This window comes from Vipera ursinii (genome assembly GCF_947247035.1).
Source record: "Vipera ursinii genome assembly, chromosome: 5".
Lineage (NCBI taxonomy): Eukaryota > Metazoa > Chordata > Lepidosauria > Squamata > Viperidae > Vipera > Vipera ursinii.
In genome coordinates, this window is record NC_139518.1 from 53,904,534 (window position 1) to 53,917,313 (window position 12,780).

Sequence of the window (12,780 nt, forward strand, 5' to 3'; positions counted from 1 at the left end):
CAGCTCCTTTTCATGAAGCTCTTGAAAAGTTGCCTTCATGTAGTTCAAATGGGTCAACATATCTCCATTCTTTTGCAGATGAGCTCTAAACAGCTTACATGTAAGGTGTATATGTGCACCCACACTGTCATGAACATAAAGCCTTCGCAAAATGTCCCAACACTTAGCAGCAGACTCCTCACCACGAATATGGACAAGCTGCTGGTCATTCAGTGTTAGTCCAATAATGCAAGGTGCCTTTTCATTGTTGCGTTTGAAGTTGTCTATCTTCTTTGCATCATCCTCATTGTCTGAATTCCAAGCAGTAGTATTTGGTGGGTTGTTAACTACAGTCCATAGTCCTTCCTTGTGCAAAAGCAAGCAACATTTTGTGGACCAGGTAACATAGTTTGTTCCATCCAACCTGGTTATCCAGGAGATGCCAGTTGACTGTTCTTGTGCCATTGTTACACCAGATAGCTAACACAAACTCAGCTAGGATACTGTGTGTACTAACTCTCAGTACAGGCCTGGGCCCATAACCAGTGTTATGAAATTGTTGTGCAGAGGGCTTCTTGTGCTACCAAGGAGTTGCACAGACAAAGAAGGGTACTGAGAGCAGTAAGAGTCACACAGTAACCACAAGAGTACACTGAGTTGTGAAAGCAAAAAATACTTTACTTTTGAGGTGGTGTAAAGAACAAAAATGCACGGTCAAAAATAAACAGTCCAGGTCATACACAATAGTAACAGTCCAAGGAGTATTCCAAATACAAAGTCTTCTTACCAGTCCAGAGGTCAATACACAGTTCAGCTTTATCACAGTAGTAAACCAACAGTACAGCAAAACAGTAATAGTACAGAGAGCAGTGAATTCAGAGAGAAAGAAGCTACGTTCCTAGCTCCCTCTTATGGCCATGACAACACTTACACACCCATTGGCCAATTAACATCTTAAAGTCACAACATCATGGTTAATATATTTTCAACCCAACATTGTAGGCTATCACCATATGCCTAACACATCCTATGGGGGAATAGAGTCATAATTCCCTCATCACTGAGAGATAGTTTTACAGTCACTACATGAAGGCCATGCAGGCATTGTCAGAATGAAAGTTTAGCAAGAAGCTACCTTTGGTGGCCAGGCCTAGACAAGGACATTGAGGCACAGGTACATGGATGTTATACATGCCAGCAATCAAGGCCTGAAATGCCACACGCTCCAGTTCACAGATGGGAGGAGACGCACACTCCCTGGTCTAGAATTCACTTAGACTACATTGGGGCCATTCAGGGGCAGCTCTTCCTCATAGTAGTAGAAAGCCACTCCAAATGGCTTGAAGTAATCCCAGTTGCAAACATGACTACTGCTAGGACCATCCAGGTGCTGAGAAAACTCTTTGCCACACATGGGTTGCCAGATGTCTTAGTTTCAGACAATGGGGCCCAATTCACTGCTGCTGAATTTCAGGCCTTCCTAAGAGCAAATCTCATCAGACACACAACATCTGCCCCTTTTCACCCATCTTGTAATGATCAAGCTGAACGTATGGTAAGGACCATGAAGGAGTCACTTAAACGCATAGTAATAGGGGACTGGCATCACAGACTGGCAGATTTTTTACTTTGCTAGCATTCTATGCCCTGCACTGCTACAGGCAAAAGTCCTGCAGAACTTCATTGGGGGAGGCGACTGATCACCAAACTGGACAGGTTGCATCCAGATAGTGTGGCAGCAGAAGCCTCTTGACCAAAACCCCCAAGGGGGCTGCAAGTGGGCGATTGCGTATGGTCCAGAAACTATGGACATGGGAACCTGTGGGTTCCTGGTAAAATTACCAAATCATCTGGTCCCTCTCTTACGAAGAGGGGCTGGAGGGAGGGCGAGTAGTCAGACACCACATTGATCAACTCAGAAAATGGTTTCCAGAATGGCCACTAAGTGAGGACTGCATCATAAGTCCCTCCCAAATTCCCCAAACTTGCAGCCAAGCCAGCCCACACATGGACTATCAAGACTCTTCTTTCATAAGCAATGAGGAATTGGGCGTAGAGGAGGGGAGTCCAGAAGTGCAACATGGATCCCCTGACAGAGCAAGCCAACCAGATTTTAACAACCACTGTGCCAACTCTGCTGAACAATCTGACTCTGGGGTGGGCCAACCCAAAGAGGCCAGCCAGGGAACATCTAATTCCTTTGACTCAAGTGCATTAAGGGACACTGGTCTGCCTGGCCCGATGGGTAAGCTGGTAGACCAGAAAGTGACTGGAACGCTGAGGCATTCACAAGGGCATGCAAGCCTCCTACTTATCTAGCAGATTATGTTGTAAAATAAAGGAACTATAATGTTGTCTGTACTGTTGACTTGTTGCTGTACTGAAACAATAATGGAACTATGATGTTAACTGTCTAGTGTGCTGTTAATGGAAGCCTATTCATTCTGGTGTTAAAATTGTGTAACTTGCCTAACTGTTGCTATGATGTTAAATCATGTAACTTGTATTATTTTGCTAATTGTTGCTATGATATTGTCTGTTCTAAGAGGGGAGGGGTGTTACGTATTGGGCTCAATTGTAACACTACGTGGTAAGCTGGAGCTAGCTAATAACGGCTCTCCAGCAACTCAGACTCCCTGGCTCCAGTGGTGCTATTGGCTGCCCCTAGGCAGCAATGGGTTGCTTTAAACCTATTGGCTGCCACCTAGGGGCCAGGCTATAAATTGCTGCAGGCTGCAGCCCAGTTCTCAGTTCAGATCCTGCAAGCAAATAAACATGACCATTGCTGAACTCAGTTGCCTCGTCTCCATTCCTGCACAACGAACTCACTACACAACAGTACTTCCAATGACTATTTGGTCTTCTCCACTTTCTACAAACTTTTCTAGAAACTTTTCCAACCAACAAGCCTAAGCTTGACAAAAAAAAATTGCGTCAAGATAGTTAATGACTTCAGTTTTTCCTTGAATTATCTTCTGAACTGGAGCAGAGTGCTACATAGTTCTTCTTGATTAGCCTATATTGTAGCTTAGTTTTTTGTTCCCTCTCCTCAAACCATAAACTATTGATCTTAGAAGAGGTTGGTAATTTTACGGCAAGCAAGTAAGCAGCAAATAAATAAATGAGGCTGTCTGCTCTGGGAGGGGAAACCCAGAGTTCCCCAGCTACAGTACAATCTACTCATATTCAGTAGAACAATTAGTTGATATTCTTGCTGGTACATGATGCTGTGTGAGAGAAAAAAACCCTCCCACTTTAAATTGTGTGAAGGCAGCAACTCTGAGCTTGTTCCTGACCTGTATTAAACTTAGACTGTAGGAAAGCCCAATTTATGCCCGGTTACCTCAAAATTAGGAGCAAAAAAATAGTAATGTAGTTGTGAAAAATGTCTCAACTTCTCACATCCTATATTTTACATGTAGTTGACAGATGCAACTGGAGGTATTAAAAAACTCAAATCTTTTCTCTGTTTACTCCTCCCTCTTACTTTCCCACCGATTGATCCTCATGTGCCTTTCTGGATACCTGGACTCTTACCTGAATTGGCATTGATTTTTTGTTTATCATCAATCCAGCATGCCCCTTTGTAATATTTTCCAATAGCTAAACTTTGCTTCCTGTTATAAAATCTGTGCAAGAACTCATCCATTGAAAATACTCCATTTATTTTAACATTCTCCTCTCCTCTCTTTTGTTGTGTTTAAATGTTTCTGCTAAAATCTCATTTTGAATTGAAGGTTTAAATTCTTCACCCTACCCTCTTTATACTAATCTGTGACTGTAATACAGATTTGCTTTGATATTAAAGTATGAGAAAGAAAAAACAGTACTTTACTGGGTTAGTACTTACAGTAACACATATCTTTTCCCTTTTCAGTATGGTCTTCACAAACCTCATGCATTTTGAGTCATTTTGCACTTTCCTGTTTTCCCAAGGTAATTTTTAAAATTTACTTTAGATAGCAGTGAATGAAATGACAGTGTGTGGTATAGCGTGCAACACCCATCTGTTTGTGACAGAATTTATGACTGAATCTGCAGAGAATAAATCTGAATGTTTTAGTTCTTTGAAAATTAGCATCCAAGCTATGCTGCAGCATAACAAGAGAATTGGCATCTTTGTTCTAAATAACTTGGTGGCAGTTGAAAAAAATATGGCTATTACATCTGGCAAAATTCACTGCAGTATTCAAAGTTTTCAGGTAGGGACTGAAATGTCATGAGGTTGATATCTCCACCTTATAAAAAGTCTGGAAGATTCCCAAGTATTTAAACCTTAGGCTGTTTTGTTTGAATGCCATTAATTTTCCACTTATGATTTAAACATATTGAGTGTAATTCACATTTAAAAAAAAAACAAACGAGCCATGCACTGTATGCTTTGTTGTATGCTTAACATACTTCATTGCTTTATATTCAATGAAGATTGTATAAGGATTTGCCATTTAAAAAACTGGCTAAAACTAGTTGTTTGGGATGAGTCTTTATTTCAGGCCATCCTCTACTGTAGATTTATCTCTGTGGAAAAGAAAGGTAAAGTCAAGGGGTCTGTTGTGTCTTTCAGCTCATGCTTGGCCTTGAAAAATCTTTTATAGAATCTAAAAAGTCTTTTACTTGTACCTACAAAATGACGAGCTTAAAACACTGAACCATCCTAACAAAAGTCCTAATTTACAGAACCCTTTTCATCCTTAAACATTTATTTACCATCCTATCTGTTCCTTGAAGGACAGTCTTCACCCCAGTGGAATTTGTTATCATCTGTGGTGTTAGAGGGAACATATGATAACACATAGTATTTATGTCATGTTTGGCCATGGGAAAAGTTGCTTAGGGCCACCTCTTTCCAGTTACATCTACCCAGCCCACCAGAGCAGGAAGGCAATGTAAGTTACAGGTCCCATCTAGTGTGAAGGTATACCTAGTGGGACCAAGGAAGTGGGCCTTCTCTGGTGGTTTCCATTCTTTGCAACATCATTCTGCTGGAGATACGATTGGCCCCATTTTGTTACTTTCCCCAAAAGCCCTGAAGATGTAGTTTTGTCAGCAAGTTTGGCGACCCCTGGTTGATATAGAACTGATCAAGTGGTGTGAGTGTGTGATTGCTGCTGCTAGAGTGTTTCATAGGTTATTACACTGTGATATTTTAATATTGTAAGTCCCATCCCCCAACCCCTAAGTCACTGTGGGTGAGTTGGATGGTCATATAATTTTTTAAATAAGAAAATGTGTTACTGGAGTATCTTTTTTCTCTAGCTGCTTGTCACAAAATTCTTCATTCTAAGTGCCTGGTGTGAAGTGGAGGTAGTACATTTTTTATTATCAGATTGATTCACTGATTACTCCATGAAGGTAGCTAAATTTAGTTCAGTAGCAATCCTGGTTAGGAAAAATTAATTTTGAATGAGGCTTTATGTTTTTTTAATGAGTCTCCACTTATTTTATTGCCTAGCCACCATATGTGATTTTCTTTCTTTCATCTGTGTTATTAATAATGCATACATTGATACTGAGTTATGTTAGGTATGAGTCAGTTGCTTGCTAATGTTCAACCAAAACAGAGTGTTAGGGTAGTAGACAAATACTCAGTGTAAGCCCTGTGCCAGAAACTGTATATGTTCACAATAGTATAGATCCAGGTTGATTTTTTTTCTCATTTTCACTAAAGAGAATAAAACCAGTTTTTCTGCTTCCTATTATATCACAGCAGGAAGAGAAGTGATAAAAACAGAGAGAGACTAGAAAGTTACTCCTAGTTCGACCAAAGGATCCCTAAAGCAAGCACCATTAAACAAACATGCAAGCATTCTGTTAATTCTAAAGTGTTAACTTTTTTTGAAGATTGTCCAGAAATAAATTTAGTTTATTAAAATAGCAAATTTGCATATTTTTCCTGCTCTCTTCTTACACACTCTATTTATCTTTCAGAGACAGGTACTATGATAATGCATAATGCAAAAATATCTACTCTTGGATCTAATCAACTTTAAAATTCTTACAAACATATAATAACTACTGGAGAATGATTGATTGTAGTTAGACAATGGTGCAGTGCAGATAACTCAGATCTTTCAGTTAAATTTCTATTTTTTGTTGCTGATTAATGTTCAGGCTATGTAACAACCTGCATTCTTTTTCAGCTGTGTTCTCCTTTCTAGAATAAAATCAAAGTCTTTAGCTTTTCTGGAGTTTTGAAAAGAAGTTATTAGTGTTGTGAATAATGGTGTTAATATCTTAAATGCTTGGCTATTCCAAAGGGAAAAAAAGCAAACTATTTTGTCCCAAACAGTCAGTCATTTGAAAAGAATGGTATGACATGATTTCCTTGAAGTATGTTGGTAAGTGTTGATAGTTTTGACTGTTATTTAATGTTGCAGTATTCATATCATGGAGTATCCAAGAACTACAAATCAGTCAAGAAATAATTGAGAAGATTTCAGTTGCTTCCCAATGTAAGTACTGTATTTCATTTGTACACAGAAGTTATTCATAACTATCCTTTCCACTGCAGATTCATACAGTACATACTTACTTGTTTCCTATTATTCCAAACTGTTCCTTCTCCTTTACAACTGCTTCTTAAATTACCTGTTTGGGGTTCCATCAATATACAGTAGGGCTGTGCAGTACTTTCAGCTTGGTTCTAAGAAAGTCCTATGGGGCACTTGTTTCAGTTCCTTAAAGCAACCTGATGCTTGTATGAAGCTTGTATCAACCAAAGCTCATATATCTTATCTGAAGATTATAAAAGGTTGCAGTATAACAAGAAAACTTCATAACTACAGATCTCTCAGACCCAGAGCTAAAAACAACCAGTAAACATTTTAAATCCAGAAAGGATTTACAACAACAATTACATATGCCTTTTAAAATGCTGAGAGGTGGGGTGTCTGAAGAGTCTTCCTTTGTATTAAAAAATAATATGGCTTGATTTGGTTTTGAATAACTGTACTGCATAAATCTATTCATTACAGTTTGTAGCTTTTATTAATGCTTAAAGTGATATTGAAACTCAACTGGTTTTGACTTTACTTAATAAAGCATGACTTAGTGTGGTGTATATTGTGTACATGAGGAAAAACTGGTTAAGTGCCTAAAGGAATAATATCTTGTGTCTGTTTAGAAACAGCTGCTGTTCTCAGAATAACAAACTTGTCTGGCTGAATATCTAGAAGAATAAAATGCAGTAACATTCAACCACAAGAATTATGTGTAAAATTTCCATGTTCTTTAGGCTAGGCTTTTCAGATGTTTTTAACTCTGATTCCACAACTTCCATGGGATATGCTCTGGGTCAGAACTCAGAAACATCTAGAAGGTATTGGGTTCGTTATCATATTTTAGAATCTCAGCTTGGAAGTTGCAGACTGTCTGGAAGCCATTTTTAACTACACTGTTCAGTCTTTTCTTAACTGGTACTCTCCAGATTAGCTAGAAGCTGGGGTGGAGTTGGGGATGGGGGAGAGGCTGGATGATACTAGAATGAGGACATTTATTAAACTGAATCCCAGGCTAATGATCCCTAACATTTTCAGGATTTTTAATTGTAATAGTTAGGAGAGATAAGGGGAAAACTAGTTGGGATTTATTTATTCATTCAAGACATGAGTGAGGCCACCCAATTCATAATTTATGAGTCTGGTTGGCCTACATCAATAAAAATAAAAAACTGTCAAAATTGAACAAAAGAATAATACAACCATACACATACAACTGAGACTAGCCATAAAAGCACTCTTCCAGCAGGAGAGGCTCAATTGGCATCCTTGTCTGATGCATAGGAGAAAGATAGGTCTAGAATAGAAATAATAGAAATAGAAATAATAGAAACAGAACAGAACAGAATAGAATAGAACAGAACCTTGGAGGTCTCCTATTCCAATGCCCTGCTCAAGCAGCAGATACTATACTATTTCAGACAAGTGGCTGTCCAGTCTTTTGTTAAAACCTCCAGTGATGAAACACCCATAACGTCTGAAGGCAAGTTGTTCCACTGGTTAATTGTTCTCACCATTAGGAAGTTTCTCCTTAATTGCAGGTTGCATCTCTCCTTTATTAGTTTCCATCCATTGTTTCTTGTCTTGCCTTCTGGTGCTTTGAGGGCAGGTCTAGTAAGAGGGGAAGCTTCTTCCAAAGGAGAAGCAAAGCAACAAAGAAATGCCTCCTAGATCCAATTAGATGTTATTGCCTCAGAAAGCGAGCCTGGAACATGTCCCCTACACCACCTACTGGAACAGATGATGTAACAAGGGTCCAAAACACTAAAGATAACATTATATTGTCATTTAATAATGCTTAGCAAGTAATCTTATAAACCTATTTACTAGAAGATTAACCTGAGAGTTGAGAATATATAATCTAGAACCATTATAATTATATTTTTGATAGTAAATGCAGCTATGACTGGATTTCCTCTTCTTTTCCTTGCTATTTATAATAAAAAAGCTATTAATAGTAACCTTTGTCTTTAGTGTGTGCATTTCTTTTTCTCCGGCAATCCCATTCATGACCCCAACACAACAAAACAGTTCAAATTGTTATTGTTAAAGGTTATGAGAAAATGCCTCTGTCTTTTTTCAGTAATGAATTGCTCTGCTCCAGTCGATATCTTATTTCTGTTAGATGGATCCTATAGCATTGGCAAAGGAAGCTTTGAAAGGTCAAAATATCTGACAATCAAGCTTTGTGATGCATTGGACATCAGTCCAGAAAAGGTAAGTATACTCATATATTCCACACAATACTAATAGCACTGCAATAAAAACTAACGTAGGGAACAGTGGGTAAGAAATCTGGAATTTAAAGAACAGTTCTGTCTCTGAAATGTTTCATTCCTTCTGTCTCTATTTTATTACATTGGGAGGAGGGTGGTATTTTTATACTGTTCTCCATTTAGGTAGGTGGGACATGTATTTTTTAAAAAAATAAAATTATTTTTAATTTTTATTGCATTTGTTAATGCCACCCAACTACAGAAGCTTCTGGATCACCTTAATAATATAAATGTGGGCTAGTTCGTACTCTCTGAACTTGGTTGTTTTCTTGTAGAAATTTCATTACCTAACTATGTACCATCATCAATGCTAGGAGGGAGTAGGTTTTGCTTTCTGTTTATATACAAGTGGCTTGCCTTGTCAATGTTGGTGGAAGTATTCTTGGTTTCTTGATTAGGCTGCTATTTACTGTTCGATTGTTTGGTACTTTCTTGATTAAGGTATTGTTTACTGTTTGATTGCTGGTCTAGTTAAATTCTGGTGTCAATCTCGGCTTATTAGAGTTTCTGACAAATCGGTGTTGTGGTCTTTTAACTTGTAACTTTTTGCTTATCTGTTTTGAATGGTATGTAGATGTTGGTAGCTGATTTATCAGAACAGCAAGCTTCCAGGAATTCTCTAGCATTTGGGGCTTTAACTTGATCTAGGATGCTCACAGTTTTCCAGTTGAAACTTTGATTAAATCTCCAATTTGTTGTGCAATTAAGGAGTTTTCAACATGTCTTCTGACTGCTGGTTGGTATTCCTGGATGTGTTTCTTACACAGCTGCTATTGTGAGAGTTTGGATTGTTTCTTTGATAGTGGAACATTTAATTCGTATGAGTGGTTTTACGGTATAATAGACTTGTGTTTCTAATTTCCCATCATTGCTTCTGCTGATGAGAATATACAGGAAGGCTAGTGTGTTGTTATTTTCTTCTTCTGTTGTGAATGTTATTCCTTTGAACGGGTTGCTGATAGTTTCATGTGCCTTCTAACTAGAAGGAAAGGAAAATACTACCAGAAGGAAAGGAAATTCTAAAGAAGGGAGGAAATTTAAATTACTTATTTCTAATTTTCCGTAGCTTAGCATATTGAAACCACCTCAACTTTATCTTACCCTTTCAGGTTAGAGTTGGAGCAATACAATTCAGCAACACTCCTCGCTTGGAATTCTCATTGGATGCATATTTCACCAAGCATGAGATAAAAGACCAACTCAAGAAGATCGTGTTCAAGTAAGATAGATTTTGTATTTGGACTCTTGCTCTGGATCATCAAATCATATAATTGCATTAAGTGAGCTCAAAGGTCATGTCCGAACAATACAAGAAATCATGAATTGTAGCTGAACAGGCATCCAGCCTCTGTTTAAAGAAAGTTCTTTCAAAACAGAATGATATTCTGTTATATCACATGGAATTCTCCCCAAGTTATTATAATTATATCGACAAATTATATCAAATGATCGATAAGTCTGTAATTTCTCCTATCAACTTAGATTAGCTATCTTTTAATGCCCAAAATCATCCTATTAGCTTCTTTGGCTGACACTGGCTGTGCTTATTTATAATACAATACTTTCACCACAATACCACATGATCTCCACAGTGCAACCTACTTCTCATTCGCCATAAATATTTTCATTTTTCTGATGGACCTGTATTAGCTACTTTCTCCAAATCCCCCAACCAGCTCATCATTTTTATGTTGTTGTTAGCTGAGAAGTCGTGTCCAACTCATCGCAACCCTATGGACAACGTTTCTCCAGGCCTTCCTGTCCTCTACCATCTTCTGGAGTCCATTTAAGCTCACGCCTACTGCTTCAGTGACTCCATCCAGCCACCTCATTCTCTGTCGTCCCCTTCTTCTATTGCCCTCAATCTTTCCCAGCATTGGGCTCTTCTCCAGTGAGTCCTTCCTTCTCATTAGGTGGCCAAAGTATTTGAGTTTTAGCTTCAGGATCTGGCCTTCTAAAGAGCAGTCAGGGTTGATCTCCTCTAGGACTGACCGGTTTGATCGCCTTGCAGTCCAAGGGACTCACAGGAGTCTTCTCCAGCACCATAGTTCAAAGGCCTCAATTCTTTGGCGCTCAGCCTTTCTTATGGTCCAACTTTCACTGCCATACATTGCAACTGCGAAGACCATAGCCTTGACTATACGCACTTTTGTTGACAGGGTGAAGTCTCTGTTTTTTAGTGTGCTGTCTAGATTTACCATGGCTTTCCTCCACAGGAGCAAGCCTCTTTTAATTTCTTGGCTACAGTCCCCATCTGCAGTGATCTTGGAGCCCAGGAAAATAAAATCTGTCACTACCTCCATTTCTTCCCCATCTATTTGCCAGGAATTGAGAGGGCCGGATGCCATGATCTTGGTTTTCTTAATGTTAAGTTTCAACCCAAGTTTTGCACTCTCCTTCCTCACCCGCAACAAGAGGCTCTTTAGTTCTTCTTCACTTTCTGCCATTAGAGTGGTATCATCTGCATATCTTAGGTTGTTGATATTTCTTCCGGCAATCTTGATTCCAACTTTTGATTCATCTAGCCCTGCCTTTCTCATGATGTGCTCTGCATATAAGTTAAATAGGCAGGGTGACAGTATACAGCCTTGCCGGACTCCTTTCCCAATTTTGAACCAATCAGTGGTTCCGTGTCCAGTTCTCACTGTTGCTTCTTGGCCCACATATAGGTTTCTCAAGAGACAAATAAGATGGTCTGGTATGCCCATCTCTTTAAGAACTTGCCACAGTTTGTTATGATCCACACAATCAAAGGCTTTAGCATAGTTAATGAAGCAGAAGTAGATGTTTTTCTGGAACTCCCTAGCTTTCTCCATGATCCAGCGTATGTTGGCAATTTGATCTCTAGTTCCTCTGCCTCTTCGAAATCCTGCCTTTACTTCTGGTAGTTCTCGAACCACATACTGCTGAAGTCTAGCTTGTAGGATTTTAGGCATGACTTTACTAGCATGAGAAATGAGTGCAATGGTGCGATAGTTTGAACATTCTTTGGCACTGCCTTTCTTTGGAATTGGAATGTAAACTGATCTTTTCCAATCTTGTGGCCACTGTTGAGTTTTCCAAATTTGCTGGCAAATTGAGTGTAGCACTTTTACTGCATTTTTATATGTTCCTATAATTTCCCATGTTTTTGTTTACTGTGTTATATAAATTAAAAGGAGACATTTTAATTTGCCATGTTGCTACATTTCAACCACAGAATAAAGAACAACAGAAATTGCATTGAAATTATATGTGTATCTACGGTATCTAATTCTATCCTATTCTTTCTCTTTGTCTCAGCCCAAGTGAACCATATGTATCAATTCAGTAAGGCAATTTTCCAATGGGTTAACAACATGGGTGTATGTATTAATTTGTTTATGGTTATATTTAACATGCAAGTATAGGAAAAAATATCCTGAGAGCTGTAAATTTAAATTCCAAGAGTTTTCTAATAAATGAATCAGAAAGAGTTTTAGCTCATTTATCTATAAGCAAACCTTTTATATAATATTCTAAGATAATGTCCCAATGTGATGAACTCCAGATATGCTAGATTGAGAAGTAGAATTCTCAAACCAGGTCTTGGGGGAATAAGAATAAAAGATCTTTTTCCCATCCAAATAGATTGGGGCTAAACTTCTCAGTTTCTAAGAATTATAGTTCCCATATATTAGTTTGTGGAAGACTGTTTTAAGGTATGGACTTTATCACAGAATGGTACTCTATAAACACAACTGTTCAGTGGGTTTAGGTTTTTGGAGGTGGAAAATGATGGAAACTGACAAAATGCAGCTGGCCAGAAAAAGCATGACTGCCATCACAACTTTGTTGATGCATTCCTGACATGGAACTTGAGAATAAGGCAGTGGAGAGAAAGAATAAAGGAAAAGCTTTCAAAAGAGTTCAAAGACAATTTTGGCAGGAGTTTAGAGTACTAAAAATTACAAGCTGATATAAAGAGAAATGTGTAGAATAAAGCATTAGGCACCATAAAGTAAGAGTGTGATCAAATGCCGAATACACCAGGAAATAAAAGGTTTATT

The 12,780-nt window shown here is 38.4% G+C and overlaps 1 protein-coding gene across 1 annotated transcript in view; it reads left to right on the top strand.

Moving 5' to 3' along the window:
* Positions 1–12,780, top strand: part of VWA2 (von Willebrand factor A domain containing 2) — a 38,433-nt gene that overhangs the window by 8,727 nt on the left and 16,926 nt on the right. Inside the window, exons 2-5 of the mRNA XM_083363776.1 lie at positions 3,857–3,915; positions 6,357–6,431; positions 8,560–8,693; positions 9,862–9,971. Coding sequence (XP_083219902.1) covers positions 3,858–3,915; positions 6,357–6,431; positions 8,560–8,693; positions 9,862–9,971 — 377 coding nt within the window. The 5' untranslated portion in view covers position 3,857. The remainder of the gene's footprint in view (positions 1–3,856; positions 3,916–6,356; positions 6,432–8,559; positions 8,694–9,861; positions 9,972–12,780) is intronic.